Source organism: Poeciliopsis prolifica, unplaced genomic scaffold (assembly GCF_027474105.1).
Source record: "Poeciliopsis prolifica strain line A6 unplaced genomic scaffold, Auburn_PproV2 SCAFFOLD051, whole genome shotgun sequence".
NCBI lineage: Eukaryota > Metazoa > Chordata > Actinopteri > Cyprinodontiformes > Poeciliidae > Poeciliopsis > Poeciliopsis prolifica.
In genome coordinates this window covers 1,241,645-1,259,489 of record NW_026562426.1, presented here as the reverse complement: position 1 = coordinate 1,259,489, position 17,845 = coordinate 1,241,645, and the positions used below count along the sequence as shown (strand labels likewise).

At 42.0% G+C, this 17,845-nt stretch overlaps 1 protein-coding gene across 3 annotated transcripts in view; it reads left to right on the top strand.

Moving 5' to 3' along the window:
• Positions 1–17,845, top strand: part of sorcs2 (sortilin-related VPS10 domain containing receptor 2) — a 270,943-nt gene that overhangs the window by 246,498 nt on the left and 6,600 nt on the right. For all 3 annotated transcript variants that reach the window (XM_055058490.1, XM_055058489.1, XM_055058488.1), the window contains exons 10-22: positions 294–440; positions 1,633–1,735; positions 2,116–2,192; positions 2,401–2,492; positions 8,051–8,158; positions 13,386–13,506; positions 13,667–13,800; positions 13,884–14,003; positions 14,621–14,792; positions 14,896–15,082; positions 16,310–16,443; positions 16,717–16,840; positions 17,465–17,577. In XM_055058490.1, coding sequence (XP_054914465.1) covers positions 294–440; positions 1,633–1,735; positions 2,116–2,192; positions 2,401–2,492; positions 8,051–8,158; positions 13,386–13,506; positions 13,667–13,800; positions 13,884–14,003; positions 14,621–14,792; positions 14,896–15,082; positions 16,310–16,443; positions 16,717–16,840; positions 17,465–17,577 — 1,632 coding nt within the window. The remainder of the gene's footprint in view (positions 1–293; positions 441–1,632; positions 1,736–2,115; positions 2,193–2,400; positions 2,493–8,050; positions 8,159–13,385; positions 13,507–13,666; positions 13,801–13,883; positions 14,004–14,620; positions 14,793–14,895; positions 15,083–16,309; positions 16,444–16,716; positions 16,841–17,464; positions 17,578–17,845) is intronic.

Here is a 17,845-nt window from a genome sequence, read left to right as displayed (position 1 = left end):
TTTTAAATTTTTTTGGGCTCTAGTGGCCTTTATTTGAAAGTGCTAAGATAGGAAAGTGGCTAAAGAGAGAGAGACAGAAGACATGCGGCAAAGGTCACCAGGTCGGGAATCGGCCTTCGTCCTCAGCGTTGAGGACGAAGGCTTCCTTGTGTGGGCTGCGCTGCCGCAGCTTCCTCAATCTGGACTATTTTTTCCTTAAATGGTCTTTAAAGAGGCAGAGAGGCATCGTCGCGCTGCTTCGCAGATGGAGTCCCAGATGTTTCAGCATGCAGCACATCTGCTTTGTTTCCTAGGTGCGTGGGGTGAAAGGCGTCTTCCTTGCCAATCAGAAGGTCGACGGAAAAGTGATGACTCTCATCACCTTCAACAAGGGGCGGACCTGGGAACCCCTGGCCCCGCCCGCCACGGACATGAACGGCAAGCCGGTCAGCTGCAAAGTCGTAAGTGCTCCACTTTTCATCTTTATCAAATATTTTAAAATACAGTATGAGTCACAAGTACAGTTTAAAAACTTTTGACGGCAATGCACCAACTCATGTTCAGGGCAAATATCTCAAACTTCGCCAGCCATACCTTTTGAAGTTTCATTGTCTGTGTGTGTTTGTGTTTTTTTTTTTTCTGATTCTTTTGCTGATACTCTAGGTTATGTTAGCTAAATGAATGATACAGGCCAAGGCTACACATTGTCACCGATACCCGATCTAGAATTTTCTTTTTTTCCCCCAACATTGGGACAGATACAGACATCGATAACGAATCGTTCCATCTCAGCACTGAACACAAAGGGTGAAAGGATGAGTGCTGCGGTATGAGGAATGCACGTGAGATTCTTGCCATCTATCTTGTCAAAGTCGCTGCTCCGCAAGGTTAGACAGCGAAGAGCCATACATCTCCCCTCAAACTGTATATTCTGAGCCTCATACATCACACCCGGCCGGGAGGCAGAGGGGAGCACCAGCGTTCTCCTTTATTTGAACCATATGCTAAAAAGAATAAAATAAAAAATATGAAGGCAGGTGCAGATATGAGGCTGACGCTCGTATACTACCTTTAAGACACACACAAACACACACGTTAGATCTCTGATACTGACCTTGTCATAACAATGGGCTCTCCCCATACTTCAAAAAAAAAATTGCTCGGCAAAATATCTGCTGTCCTGGATTTAAGTCGCCACATCTATCAGGCACAGAGAAGACTTCATTTTCAAGCGCTGACACGACACATATTGCCTGTGTGATGGCGCCTCACGGCCGGCGCTGCGGGTGGGGGTGTGGGATGCATGTGGTGGTTCAGTCAAGAGAAAAACTGTAAGGCTCGATCCTTTGTCTCCCACCTGTTGGAGATCGGCTCCGGAGATGAATGAGCTTTCAGCGTGAAGATGGTTAATCTCACTGCATGTCGAAGGAAATCCAGATGGTGAAAATACCGCAAAGCGCAACCTAGCTTAAAGACGAGCTAATGTCAAGGGTTTCCCTGAGGCTGAGGTCAACAGAGCTTGACCTCTCTTCCTGTTCACGGCAGAACCGCCCAGCGAAGATGTCCGTCTTTGCTGAAATTTTACTGTTGACGGATGAAATGTTGAAGTTTACAATATGCTAGCTTACCGTCCTTCCTGTTGTTCCGCTGCAGCCGGATTGCCACCTCCACCTCCACCTGCGCTGGGCCGACAACCCCTACGTCTCTGGCACCGTCCACACTAAAGACTCGGCACCGGGCCTCATCATGGGCGCTGGTGAGTGGAACCGTCTCTTTTCAGATTTAAACAGTTTTTTTTTCTTTTATATTTATGAGCCTATTTTCCCCTGAACTTACTCAAACTATTGGAAAAACAGAGGGGAATTTAAATGGAATTTTTAGAACGTGGGTGTCTGTCAATTTTTAAGATGCAACCTGAAAGTAGTGCGCATTTGTTGGGAAGATAACTAAATGGATAAGAAATGGCCTGAGGTAGAAATCCTGCTGTATTGCTCTGTGTGGTGGCTCTCTGTAGACCTGCCTCTCTCAGCCCTGTTGCTCTGTGTCTCCTCTCTCTCTCTCCGACTTTGTTTCTTTGGTGTGTTTCGGGAGTCCCCTCTTCTTGATGCGGCTCTGCATTTCTCATCTTTCCCTCAGGTAACCTTGGCTCCAAACTCGTCGAGTATAAGGAGGAGATGTACATCACTTCAGACTGTGGGAAGACATGGAGACAGGTACAGCATGCTTTGCCTGATTTTTTTAGTGTTTGTATTCCAAGGAGAAACCCGGATAGATAGAATATCCGATTTTTACTTGGGTTTCTTTTAAGCTAAAAAAAATACATAAATAAGAATTGTGTTTTACGAAGCTGATCGTGAGAAAAACACTGAATTGTTTCCATTGGTAAAGTCATTTCCAATGCTTAAGGTTTTCTTGTTAAAGGTGTTTGAAGAGGAGCATCACATCCTGTATCTGGACCATGGTGGAGTCATTGTTGCCATCAAGGACACTTCTATTCCCCTCAAGATACTGAAGTAAGATCACACCAACTATTTATTACCCAGTTCTAGTTTCACTGCAAACTCCCAGTGGTGCGCACACGTCTCCTAAAGCGCTACTAGCGGAGTTCAGTTAGCGGTTCAGCGTATTTGCTAACTTTGGAAACACTTAGCGCACTTAGCTTCTCCTAAGTTTATTCAGCTAATTGAATAAACCTGGACGTCTATGTTGAAGTTTGATTTTTTACACTTCAACACAGATATGAAGTCTACATTGATTTTCCCGCCTTTATTTTGAAGGGGGGGGAAGCCTGGCTTTTTCCTCTCCTTATGCCTGATTTCTTTTTCTCTCCCCCAATAAACAACAGCAAAATAAAACATGGGCAGAAGATATGAACTTGAGTACAATATTGAAAAGCATTATGGAACCTATAAAGTAAATTGTCAGAAATGATTGGTGCTCGACAAGTATAGTTTGACGCAACGCTACAGTCTTGGAATCCATAAAAGACAGTCACTCTTTCTCACAGGATATCACAAGCTGAACAGAATGCTATCTCTCTGCCCTTAAAGAGGAATGTTAAGATGAAAACCAAAAGGCAGAGATGAAATGACCCTGTAGACAGACTCAGTCTTTCACCCCACCTCTGAAGGCGTTCGCTTCTAAACAAGCAGTGAAAGAAAGATTTCACCAAGAAGAAAATCTCAAACATCAGTCCAATAATCCTAATTTTAACCATAACATAACACAAAAAATGAGCTGTTTGCCTTATATTTCTGGCCTCAGAAAATCTGTGTTTTTGTGTAACGGCTCTGTTAAAGAGCTTCTGGATGAGGGGAATTTTTAAAAAAGCAGCTAATCATGGAACGCAGATTTATTTTTATTTATTTATTTTTTTCCAGGGTTTTTCAAACTGATTTATTGCATCTATTTTAAGCTGAAACTATTTGGCAGTCTCAGTAAAGTGGATCATTTGTTATTGCTGCAACTCCAACTGGCGCACACCCCCGGTATCAGTGATCGTTTCGGAGCCCATCTAAAGGCGTTTTCCTCGCTCCGAGGCCTCCCAGGTTCCCTCCGACGTGATGGATTTCACTTTTGCAGGCTGATGTGGTTTTAATGCGGCGAGATGTAGCTTTATTTGGGAAACTAGCGGTGTGCCATTAACTTAATTTTGGTTAATTACCGTGAATGATTGCTGCTTTAGTACCAGAGATTAAGATGCTGATTGTCACAATGTGTTAAACTTTTCCTAACTCTTTAAAGCTGTATCATTCTGTGTGGCTGATTCAAATGGTAGCAAATCTTAGCTGTGCATATTTTTGCACACACATATAAACTGTTTTATGTGCTTTAGAAAACCTGATGGGCTGAATATGCACTCATCTGACACTTTATTAGGTACATCTTTCTTGTATGACCCTAATTCTTCAATGTCGCTGAACAGGAGGCAACTAAAAAAGTTAGTTGTGCTAACGCTAAAGCACTAATCATGAACATTAGCTCCAAGAACACAAAAGCACAACACTCTAACCCTAAAGCACTAATTACAAACATCAGTTCTGCTACATCACTACACCCAACAGGATTTAGTGGAAGCTAAAGCGTTAAGAAGTGACATTAAATCAAATTACATCTGCCCTCGAACGACTACGACTCTGGAGATGTTGTATGTATGCTTACGTCTTCTTCTGCAGTGTCTGTGTTTTATTTTATTTTTCTATGTCGTTTAAAATAATGTTATTTGCTGGCGTAAACCGCGAACTGTCGGAAGAATCCTTCAGTCGGTCACCAAAACTTCGACACAGATGTCGATGTCATTCAAGATTACAAAGCAGCCACGTAAATTAGCACTCTGCGATATATTTGTAAAAGTTAATTTAGGGGAAGCTAAGTGTGCTAGCTAATTGAAAAATTAGCTCCACTCTCATTAGCAGAATAGCAGAAGTGAGCCCATCACTACAACACCACCAGCCTGGATCTCACCTGAATTTTCATTATTTTTTTGCACAATTCTGGTGAGATCCATGTTTTCCGTCAAATTCTGAGGTCAAATTCCCTCTTTCTCTAAATGACATCACAATTTGTGGTGGTTTTACTGGGAGACGTGGGAATGGAGTCAACGTTGAAGCATGAGGCCGGTTATAAGATCAGTGTGCGATGATGTACGGGGCTGTTAGCTAGTTAATAAATTGCCACACTTGAGCTCATAAGAGATTCTTGCCCAGTGGATGATCGATGATCAGAAGTCAAATCAAGACCTGAGAATGCAAGAACACAGAAACATTTCTTAGGTTGCTGTTTCCCGTTTGATCTGACAAGAATTTCTACTTTAAACAAAGTTGCTAGAGCAATAGCTTATCTGATCTGGTCAGGATCCGACTGATCTTACTCAGAGTTTGAGTCAAAGGCTCACCCATCAAAGCCTCGTGATTATGTAACATTTTTCTTAATCCGTCTCCGGGATCATTGTGTGTCTCTCTCTTTCTCTCTCTCTCTCTCTCTCTCTCTCTCTCTCTCTCTCTCCAAAGGAAAATAGAAGCAGAACAAAAACAAAAGCGCTTTAGTAATTCCAAACCAATTTCCGTCATCCGTGCACCTGAGCAGAAACTCAAACAATTACAAAGCCCTTGGATTCAGGGCCCAACAGGTTGTGTTGACAGAAAGGAGACCTCCAACGTGGTTAGATTCAGCTGTTCTTTGATGCATAATGAGGCTTTGCCACTGCATCCTCAGGAGCTGTGTTGATCTGTGCTGTCTTCCCCTCGCTGTGCGCGTTCGCTGCTGATTATCTTATTGTCCCGGTAAGAGCGTCATTAAAACACACAGCCGTGTTGTGTGAGCGAGACACTGCTTGATTCCTCATTGATCCCTCTCCGTCACGCAGTCACACTTACTCAGCGCTACTGCCACTGTCGACAGCTGAAATTGTTGGCACGGTGACTAAAGGAGAGCAGATGGCTCTTCTTGTTTTATTCCCCCCCCCCAAAAAAGGAATTTAATAGCAAACTGGATATGCCTGCCTGCACAGCCGTGTTCTGATATTATGTTTTTTAAGCCCTAAATCGTATTCAGTCAAAGGTCAAAATCAAGGAAAGGAAAAAAAATCGTTTTCAAACTATGAGGACTTTTATAAATTTTGATGCACAGAATAGGCATGTACACAACCTTTCGTCTGTCTCAGTGTAACCCTATATTCTATATCTTCTTCTCTCTCACAAGCTACCTTCCTTTCCTCTTTCACTCCATCCTTAAATCTCCTCCTTGGTCTTTCTGTAGGTCTCCTCAGCATCCTTCTACTCTCCTCTGCTCATGTCCAAACCATCTCAGTTTGACTTCTCTCACTTTATCTGACATGAGCTGTTCCTCTGATGTATTCATTCCTGACCTTGTTCCTCCTTGTCACTCCCAAAGAGAACCTTTGAGAACCACGTGCACGACCTAATCGTGCTCATCTCCTGTAGGATCCAGATGCTGATGATTCTCCAGTTGGGTTGACATGATCAAAAGTAACAATGCTAAGAAAAAAAATGTCATAAAAATAATATCCCACTTTGGCAACTTTTAAAATTTTGACGGTGTAGTGTATAAGATGAAAATCCAACTATGCTATGTTGTTAATTATCAGCCAGAACCCGGACGGTCTTCAGGGACTAGGATATCTCTTCTGGAGATTTTCCCTTATAATGGATCCAAGGTCTGACACCTTCTGTTAGCTTGGCCTTAGCTCATTCCAAGGCCTAGTCCACTAGGAAAACCCATTTTTATTCACATCACAGTCTGCAACAAATAATGTGTTAATACATCCACACGCTTCCTTTGACATGATTCTCATTCATCATCGTCTTGTGTTACATATTCTAGTACGCTGTATAAAGTAGTTCAACCTACACGTCTGTCTGCACAAACAAATCTCCTGCAGCCATATTTAATTCCCAACAAAAAAGTTGTGGTGGCTTTGAAGGATTGTGATTGGCTGACCTAGCATTTAGCTTTGCGCTACACAGCCTTTGCGCTACACAGCCTTTGCGCTAGGGGTCTGGTATGTTTAAACCAACGTTCAGGGGTGAATTTCTGATGTGGACGAAAACTTTTCTAAAACCAATCCCACGTGTATGATATTACTTTTTAGATCGACGTGACGGAAATATGCATTTTTATAAAGACCCATTGAAAATCAACTGGTTTTTAAGACATGCAAACTTTGGAGATGTTGTGGCCTCTATTCCACTCCATTCAGCTCAACGGTGCTGGACGATTAGAGTGGAGCTTATGGTGTCATGCAACGCAGTCCGTTGACTGATGGACTGAAAAGCGTCACTGCTTGTTACAGAGACGTTTGGGTCTAACCACAACCGTCTAACGTCCGACTTTTGGTGGAAACGTTCCCCAGACTACTGAGGGCCATGAAGTGGCTTACCAAACCGCAGCAACCTGTGCCGAATCCCTCTATGGACATGAAGCATGACTAACGGAGAGTTTTGGTTGGAATAATAGTACTATCCAATTTCCCAGTGTTGCACAGTCCAACTCTTAAGTGGTATATTTAATATTGACGAAAGTTTAAGTAAACTCATTTCTTTTCTCAGTGATCATTCAAGCTGAACATGCAGTAAAACACAACAACTTGCTTACCAACGTCACAGTAAGACAGCATGAAGACTCAGCTTTCAGTGTGCTGTGTTGGATTTTATCGCTCAGTTACAATGTTTTAGAGTTTAATGCAAAGTATAATTTGGAAATCATTGCAGTCCACTAATTATCTTCCTCTTGATAACATGCATAACTACACCTTGGTACCTTTAGGAAAAATGAATCACCAGCCCGGTTTGAAAGGGTAGTGAAGGTTATTGAGGAACTCAAAGGGCCTTGGTCAAAGTCATCATAGTGCAAACCATGGTACAATACTAAAATAAACTTGTAAAACCCTGAAAGTGCTTAGCAATATGACTTGAAACATAATTTTTCTTACAGAGAGAACACCAAATACTTTTAAATTGCAATGATGAAATGTGCTGACACCTGATTGGAAGGTCTTTCCTCGGCTCCCTTCTATTACCAGAGCAGAAATGAAACATTAATGGTTCACTGATCCAAGAAGCCTCTGAAATACGAGTTTGGTTTTCATCCAGAGTTTTGGGTGGAGATTCGCAACCGATAAAAGATCGCTGGGTAATTTTTTGTACCTCACTTTCTCTGGGACTTGTAAGTTTTTATTCAACCTTTTTCTACTTCTGAGATTTTTTTGATACCGGGAACTTTTAGCACTTGTCCGAGTTTCTGAAGGTTGAACATTTTCTGAAATCAGCTGTTCTGATTTAGAATGGATTGTATTGGTTGTTGCAAGAGATAGTCATTTAAGTTCATTTGAACGCTTCTTATTTCCACTACTTCTATCAGGCGTTTTGTCAAATAATGTGAATAAAGGCTGGAGGTAAAAGTTTCTTGACTTTCTTCACACAAATCTGAATAGAATAGCTTTTTGTTTTTCTCCAAGAGGACTTTCGGCACAGATACGTGCTTCCCGAAGTCATGTTTCTCGATAAAAAGTTTGACTTCTTTTTGATGCGGGCTCATGCTTTTCTTTCCTTAGGTTCAGCATTGACGAAGGCAGAACCTGGAACATTCACAACTTCACCAGCACGTCTGTGTTCGTCGACGGACTCCTGAGCGAACCAGGAGACGAAACTCTGGTTATGACGTGAGTTAATAAACTATTCCCCCAAACGTACAAATAAAAAATACATCTGGTTGACAGCCTGTTACTGGGAGACACTAATCAATGTGGAACAGACTTGCTTCTACTAAGATTCTGAAATTTGACATGTTCTTGCTTGTGTTTCCAACACAATGGAGTATTTTCTCTTGATATATATAAACATGCGGTTTTCCATGTGCAGCTCTCCCTTTTTCAATCATATTCTCTTTTATTTTGCAGGATCATTGCATAATTTACAGCATACACCAACTTACCTCAGCTGGTTTGGAAGAAAAAAAAAACATTGATTTTCTCTTTTTTTTTAAAAAAACGGAAAAAAAAGCTCAGTTCTCTGCAGTCTGGGAGTCAGGCAACTCTGCCTCTTTACAGAAAGAGTCAGAGGTGTATTTCTCTGTCAGAGCTCTTGAAAAACATTATGCTAAAAGGTTATTATGAGGCTCTTTTCACAGCAATGCCAAACGCCGTCTGCCCGAGCTCTCCTCACACTTTCTGCTTTCTGCTCGTTTCTAATGAGTTATCTGACAGAACCTTCCAAGCTGCAAACCATGCTTAAGGAGGGGGCTCAAGTTACTCTTCCATCACAGCGAGTCTTTCGCGATTTGTTGGAGCGGGGCAAGCAATTTCGTGGTGCTAACCGCAGCTGCTCTCGCACCCGATTTCCTGCAGAGACCCCCCTCCTCTGTCTTGACCTCTAAATTGCCATTACAGTGGAGGTTGAAGGGAGAAAACAGCCCAATCAGCCTCATGGCCTTCCTTCCTGTCTGTTTCTTTCCCCTCTGACACTTTGCCAGATCTGATCTTGGCATTTTTTGTTGCTGTTGTTGTTTTTTTTGTGTATGTTTCTCCATGCTGGCTCTTTGCAGCATCCAGCGAGGTACAGCAGATCTCTGCATGTTAAATTGGGTAAATGGTACACTTTAGAGCAACATGAAGTGTTACACTCAAGGTATGCTCAGATTTACTGTATGCTCATCCTTAAGGTAATTTTCTGAGCTACATTAGCCTCTTTCTGTTTGCACATTTCAGACCAAAATACATTCATTTCCGGGACTTGGAACCGTCTTTCCTGAGCGCTGTGATGGTTGGACACTCCAGTCACATCTATATTTGTGCATAATTGTTTGAAAAGGGTAATGCCACGCTGTCGAGAGAGAGAATAGTGATTCTGTAGGTAGTCTTTTTATTAGTAAGACATTAATAAATTCTGACATATGTTTTCATTGTGGCATTTAGCCAAATAATGTTGGTAATTCAAATTGATCTAAAACAAGAGATGTTTGGTTTGATTTAGCTTCAGAAAAGGTGTGAATTTTTAAAAAATATATTTTAACTGTACATTTTTCAGATGGGAGAATGGTATGAAGGGGAGGGGACGGGGGGCGAATACTTTCCCTATGGCACTGTAAATACAGTTTCTGCCATAATTATTGGAGCTCCAATTAAAGATGGCTAAAAAGCCTTAAAATCATGTTGCATTTGCCTAGGTTCACACTAAACATTATTTTTTACATCTGGCTTTTATGTCCAGTATGTTTATTTAGTAGGGAACAAATTCAGTACTAATTAGAGTTTCTTCGAACTTCTAATGACTTTTATTTTCCTTGGTGTATAAACATGATGTGACACTGAGGTCTATTTATTTTTGCTATTAGCCTACAGATTGGACAGAGACTGCTATTTATCTCAGCAACACACAGAGTGGGCAGGAGGCTAAGAGAGATACAAGAAAATCTTCAAAGCTGTTGGATACTTTCAACAAAAAGCTGCTTATTCAGATCAACAGGTCTCAACATTAATTAAACACAATATCCATGTCGACAGATTGTTTGTGGGTGATGCCCTTCCATGACAAACGTAAATATTTAAAGGGAAATAAAAGATACACTTTTGGGAAAGTGCTCTGAAAGCAGGAAATTAATGATGGTGCAGGGAATCCTGGGTAAATACAACCAAAACAAATAGCGAGGCTAACACTGGCAAGAGAAATAGCCTTTTGGTCTTTTACCAAAGACAAAAGAGAAACCCAAAACACTAAAATCTGATTTTACTCTATTGTTTTCAGTGTTGTCTTCTGACGTTTTTGTTTTGTTTCCTTCAGTGGTTCTTGGTGCAGCGCCACCACAGGCGAGAAGGGAAACAGATTTTTCAAAGTGTCTTTCACAGTGGTGTTTGAAAGCGAATCACAGCAGCTTAAAATGTAGCAAATGTTGCAATTTTGGCCCCTAATCGAACCGAGTCTACCGGACAATCAGGTGTCAAAACCAACTTTATGGCTTTTTAGCAGTAATCTTTTTTTTGTTTCCCCTGTACGTTTGAGCTAGAAACCCAAATCTTTGAACAGTCTTGCAAATATTCGACTACAAAAATGGTTGGTTTCTTGACAATCCCTTGGCGTTGAAAACCTGGAGGAAATTCAGTAGAAAGCGTCTTCGGACTATAACGTCAAACTTTCAAGACCTCAAATTTCTCTCTCCTTCTTTTGGCATCTCTTCCTTTTTGCTAATCCCTCCATCAGGGAAGTTAACTGAAGTGAAACCTGTCACATCATCTCAGACTACACGGCCAGGTTCACAGATAAGGCCAATCTTTCGGCTGTAATCTGTCGAGAAGGGCAAAGAGAAGACCACAAACACTGGGACACACATCAACACACACACACCTACACACACACACACGCACACACCCATACACACACACGCACACACACACTTACACAGAGACAGGAGGACAAGAGGCTTCGGCATATAGGTTCACTCACAATTACCTCCCATGTTGATGGGTTGAAATGCACACACACACACAGATAGATGTTCCCCATCTGGCTCTGGAGAGATAGGGTCGGAGGGGTGTTGAGGGCAGCTCCTGTCTGACAGATTAGCCAGGCTCTATTTCTTAACCATGGAGTTTCGATTTTTTTGACGCCACAGTCTGCCATCCCATAATGAAGTCTTTGAGCGGCGACTTAACAGCAAGGACAGGTGGAGGGGAGGTTGGGTGTTGGTGGCAGAGCAGAGCAGAGCTAATCCAGCGCTCGTACTAATGACAGCTGGTCAGATCAAAGACCGGACAGACGAAGAATACCGATGGAAACAATGTGTCAGAAACACACCAGATCATTATCCCAGCTCACACTTCGTTACCCGTTCTCCTGCAGGAACTTCTTCGCCAGAAAGATTTCCTCTGAAGCGCCTCCGCATTCGATATCTTTTGGCACCAGAAGCTCCCCCCGTTAAAGAAAGAAAAGAAAAAGAGCCCAATCCGCGCTAGCGTTTTTTCTCTGTGTTCCTTAATGAGACGATCCATTAATGGCCGTTGAGTTTGTTTTTGCTCGGCTCTCTTCAGAGTATTGTTTGTCCACTGACAGAGCTCCAGAGGCTCTGAAGTGCCATTTCGACACCGAAACACCAAGACGCTAATTTAACCGAGGCTGGTGGGAATCAGATAAAGCAATAAGTCTCGCTTTAAAAACTGGAGCGAATTAATTTGAATTTGTGTGGGAGCAGATTTGGACGAGAGAACGAAGATGGCAGTCAGCATAGTTTAGGAATTCATTAGGAAGTATGTGTGGGCCTCTCGAAATCACTTGAACCATTTGATTTCACCTACAATGACCATGTAGTTGATTAATTTGAAAAAAAAAAATTGCCTGATGGAAAAACTCTAGGATTTCAATCAAACGTTTTGGTGCTAGGATGAGATGAATTTTTTGTTGAGGTCACTTCAAAATTGTTGTTTTGGTTTTTTGCAAAAATGCGATGGAAACAACGTTTCCACTTCACACTTCGACAACTAGAAGTTACTACTGGCGAAAACCACAACGAAGAAAACAGGAAGTGGTTAGAGGATGATGGTACGCCATGTTTTTCAAATGACTTATTGCGTATTCACATGTGAATTTAACTGTGTTTATTTAAAGAAAACACCGCCACTGAAAGTGTTTTCAACAGGAGCAGAATATAGACAAAACGTGTAATGGAAACGCAGCGAGTGACGGTTGATGTACATTAATCTGAGTTGATAGCTGAGCAACAGACTCAATGCCTTGCCAAAGTATGCATGAACATTTTCATCTAATGTCACGTTTGAGCCACAAACATCCGTTTGTTTTAACCATAATTTCTATTATAGACCAGATCAATGAGGTACAATTTTGTGAGGAAGAAGTTTTTTCTTAATTCAGAATTGGCTTTATACCAGACTGGATTTCGGTTTTTCTACTTCCTGTTGCTTTTGTGGTTTCAGGGGGTTTGAATATTGTCAGACAGCAACAGGAGAGAAGGTGAGGAAGCAGCAGAAACGCATCCATCACGTCGTCTTTAACGATATCAGTGAAGACGGTATTAGTCAAGCTCGCTTTGCTCTCCAACAAGGTGATGGTGGGCCACCGCTGGCAGACTAACATATGCTGGAGTCACTGACTTGAGTCATATCAGTCTGCTTTTAGAAGCAACGCTGCAACCGAGACGGGAAGACAGCTCACTGTAGCTCCCGAATGGGGAGTGGGCCTGTGTTGGATTATAGAACAGCACCATCTAGTGCAGGGATGCCGCGTGTTGCGTCAGAGAGGCTTTGCTACTCTGGAGCTACTCGGAAATTGTAGACAGGACAAAAAAATAAGTGTAAATTTCTGCCAAAAAATATTGAGATTTATTTCTGAAATTTCATTGATGAATTTGCTTTTGTGTCTTTGTGCAAAGACTAAAGCAAGACTAAAATCTTCTGGGAAAAGTTCACAAATTTTAGATCAGTCTCAGAGATTTCTAGAAAAAGCTGAAAACTTTTGACTTCTGAAACACTAGAACATTTCTTGAGGTTAATCTCAAAATGGTATTTTTTTTTCTAGCAAATTTTTTACTTTCCAAGCTCAGAAATGTCCAAGTTTCTCTCTAGACAGTTTTTCTGATTAATCTTCATAGGTGCTTCTCTGTTCTTTGCTCTTCTTATTGAAGCTCTTTCTTTTGATCTTGATACCTTTTAATTATTGATGAATAAAAACAAAATCGTGGAAGTACAGACATAGACCTCTCTGCCCTGAAGTAACAGTGAATATCGAATGTGTGTGTGTGTGTGTGTGTGTGTGTGTGTGTGTGTGTGTGTGTGGTGTGTGTGTGTGTGTGTGTGTGTTGTGTGTGCGTGTGTGTGTGTGTGTGTGTGTGTGTGTGTGTGTGTGTGTGCGTGCGTGTGCGCGTGTGTGTGCATGTGTTTTCAGTGTGTTTGGCCACATCAGCTACAGGTCGGACTGGGAGCTGGTCAAAGTGGACTTCAGGCAGTCTTTCCCCAGTCAATGCACTGAGTCGGATTACGAGTCTTGGCAGCTCACAGACCTGCAGGTAGATCATACTTGAAGCCACGAACACATTTGTTTTATTTCCACCTATAATTCAACTGTTTGATAGGTTTTTGAAACTATTTTTGAGAATGTAGGATTGCAGATAAAACGCTTTGTGTTAGCTTGTGTGAATGTTTTCGGTACGCCCGGGTCGCCCGCAGGGGGAAAAGTGCATTATGGGACGAGAGCGGACCTTCAGGAAGCGGAAGGACAGCGCGTTCTGCGTGAAAGGAAAGAGCTACACCTCGGCTCTCGCCTCCACGCCCTGCCAGTGCACCGACGGCGACTTCATCTGGTGAGCGGGCCACAGAAGACAATGAAACGCACAAAAAAACAACAAAAATAAAGTCTCTGATTGCAACCGTTGTGCACATGCAGTGATTACGGCTTTGAGCGCTCCTACACGGAGGGTGATCGATGCTTCCCGGACTTCTGGTTTGATCCTGAGTCTCCTCCAGAGAGCTGCCACCTCGGACAAAGCTACCAGTCTAGCACTGGGTACGTCACGTGTTTAATAAAAAAAAAAGGCTTGTGTTTTTTTGGGGGGGGTTTCACCCCTAATTTCATGCTGTGTGTTAATAAGACCCAAACCTTGTGGCAACAACTCCAATTGGGAAGCAAGAAAATGGGGGGAAAATATCAGATTTTCATTTTTACATAATGTGTTTGTTGTTGAGGAATGAATGACATCACTTAATGTTTAATGATCTATTATTAATCAGTGTGTTGGAGTAGTTCTGTCATTTTTTGTTTTTAGATATTTTCTATTTTCAAAGTTTAATTCTTCATTTTCTGGGGGAACAATTGCTTTTGAAAAAAATTATTTCTATATGACAACCATTCCTTCTTGTTTTGGAGGCCATGTACCTGGAGTAATTATTGCCGGTGGTGATATGATGAGTAGAAAATTTTTAATGAAGGGTTTATGTCTGTACTGAGGCACAGCTTAAGGTTAAATTCCTGTTATGTTTTTGGACAAGCAGCTTAGAGTTGGGTAAAATCTGAAAGTAGCAGAAACCAGAGCAGCTTTGACCAGACAGACGTTTATAATACGTAGGATATTAGCTGTTAGCTTGCATTTTCTTTTTCTTTCATTGTTCTCCGTTGTGTTTCAGCTACAGGAAGGTGATATCGAACTCTTGCGAGGGAGGCCTCGACAAACAGCAGAGCGCCAAACAGCACAGCTGCCCTCTGTTGCCCCCTAAAGGACTGAAGGTCGCCATTAAAGGTCAAATGCTGGCCGTGGCCCCTGGCGATGACATCACGTTCATTGTCCACCAGGAGCAGGTGTGGTAAAAAAATTAAATAAAATAAAATAGCCGATTTCTCCCTGCTTCTCCCTCTGGCATTTTCTCTGCCACCGGCTTACGCGTCTTTTTGTTCCCAACAGGGCGACACGAGCAGCACCAGGTACCAGGTGGACCTCGGCGACGGCGTTCGAACCATTTACCAGAACCTGACGGTGACCGACGAGCCCATCCAGCACCGCTACGAAAAGCCCGGCGTTTACAAGGTGACTGTGAAGGCGGAGAACCTGGCGGGACACGACGAAGCCACCATGTACATCCAGGTCACAGGTCAGTGTTTGACCTACTCTTTGACCTTTAAAGGGAACATATTTATTTGGTGTTTTATTCCTTTCCTGAGTCAGACAGCTGTCTTGTGTCAGAGGCATTAAACCTAAACGCTTCATTCCTTTTTTTATTTACAACCTGGGAGTGTTCAACATCGCAGCAGAGACAGATAAACCTGTGTAACAATCAGTAAAATAAATGCCACTTTTCAGCAAAATCGTTCCTACAAGGAAAAGCTGAAATAAAAATACAAAAGCGGTTTGAGGAAGTAAAAAGTCTAGGAAGTTATTAAAAGCTAATGCTAGCATTCTAGCAATTCTGGGTGAACAAAATGGAAACGTGTGCAGTGACTCCTGATTATTTCCATGTTGTAGAAAAAATTATATAAATCAGTTTAAGTTCCGTCCTGAGTTTTCACAACAATTTAACTTTTTTTTGCATTTTACTAAAAAAAACAAAAAAAAATCAAACCTCAAATTTTTCAAAATGGTGGCCACCAGGGGGCGCTAGGTTTTGCTTACCTTTCTGTTTTTTTTATGTTTGCAATTTGTTCTTTTTTTATAGTTCATTTGACCAAAATGCCTCAGAAAGTTGGAGGAAAGATGAGGGAGGGAAAAAAAAGCAAATTTTCTCATTTTAAAATGAAATTTTTCAAAGAATACAATCAAATCTATTTACCAGTTATTATAAAATTTAAGCTGAAATAACTTATTGAAATGCTCAGCTTTTCTCCTCGACCCAACAAGCGCAAAATGGACAAGTTTGTGAAAAGAGATGGACCAACAAAACAGAGCAGGAGTCATGGCCAACTAAAAGCAGAAGAGGTATGAGGCAGCATTTATGCTAAACAAATATTAAATAGTGAATGACAGTGAGAAAAAGCGAAGAAAAACATTCCAGAAGTCCAGAAGTTGCGGAAACGCCGCCACGTTCGTTCGAAAGAGGGGCCGTTTGATCCAAAGTGTTTTTATTTTTTCACCAGTCAGATCGTCCAACGATCCTGTTCAGTCCTTTTTATGTGTCACTGTGTCCTCAGGCAACATGTTGAACTCAGATTGACCCGCTGTGCTCATCGGTGTGTAAAGACAGCAGGGGACACGGTGTCAGTCTTCCTGAATGTGGCTTTTTACGTTTAATTGTAATAGCTGGTCAGTAGACTAAGAAAGGCAGCGAGGGATTTTTCATTTAACTGTTGTTTGAGGTAATAAAAAACAACTATTTCCTGTGCAGAGCCTCTGCAGGAAGTTCACCTGGAAGCAGTTCCCATCGCCAGGAGAAACCATGAAGTCAACCTGACGGCCATAGTTCTTCCCACTGCAGCCAACCTGACCGTCTTCTACTGGTGGCTCGGCGACGGCCCAAAGGTAAAGTTGGAAATATTCAGCTGTTGTTTGACAGTCATGACTGACAGTCATGACTGACAGAAACCTATAGGCGGATCTATGTAAAATAACACTACCTGTTGTAGTTATTCCCTCATCAAAACATATCTGCATATTTAACTCAGCATAATGACTGAATAATGTTTGAATATATAAAAACTTGATTATTATGAGGTTTAACACCCAAGTTCTTGGTGTGCTAGTTTGTCTGGTTCTTCCTGTCGTGTAGCTAACATTTCTGCCTCCCTCTCCCAGCCCAAACTGACCCTCCAGAACAGCCTTTTGACCCGTTTCCCCGAGAGCGGAGAGGTTTCCGTCACCGTCCAGGCGTCCAACGGCCGATCCATGGTGCAGGACACAAAGATCGTCAGAGTCTATGGTAAGACAATTCATATCTTACACTTAATGAAGCGTCACGGTAAAGATGGTTGCGTGTGTTTTTCCATAAACAGGGACTTAACTTAGGTTTGTGGCCATGTAATACTAGACTGGTTTACTTAATAACCTGTAACAAGTTTTGTTACGGGAAGATAACATTTTCATAAAAAATAAAAAGAATAATTGTTATACAGATAAATAACATCTTCATAAAATAAGTCAGGATTCTGTCGTGTCATAACACAGTCATGCACAACTTTTTTTTTTCTGTTTTGTATCTATAGTTAATTAAAGAAAATGTTACTTTCATTTATTATTGTGTAAATAAAAGTAACAAAAACAAAATGTTTATTTTGAAAACCTTTTTTGGCCCCTGATGCCGCTGATCTAAAGTTTTACATGCGATTCCTTATGAAAGAGAAACAAATTGAGTGGCAACTGCTGCCATCTATTAGCGCCGGCAGCGGAAACATGCAGACCGAAACTACGCCACGTTTCCTCCGAGGTGATTGGCGACGAGGCGCGTCTGTCCGTTCGGAGCAGCAGCCGTGGGTTTAGGGTCATGTTTTGTCGGGCCCGATTGGGTGTTGGTCCTAACGGACGTGGCGACTCGCTCTCCTTCCAGACAACTTTCAAGTCATCCCGCTGAGCTTCAGCAGGAACCTGGACCGTTTCAACCCCAACATCCCGGAGTGGAGGCACGACGTGGGCCAGGTGGTCACCAAGCTCCTAGCCAAGGTTCGATCCCTGCAATTCACCTCATTTCCAGTCATTTTCTTTGTTGTGGACGACGTTGATGTTGCCGCTGGATCACTTGGTTGTGAGAGACGAAAATGTTTTCACTGGATGACGGTGATGAAGTATGAAAGATGACCAGGAGAAGTGTAGCTCTGTCCTTTATTGTTGGATTTTAGTCGTTTATTTGCCCATTTGACAAAATCTGTTATCAGCCCAGCAGCAGTGGCTTTATATATTTTTCAGGGCTACAAATAATCGATTATTCTGA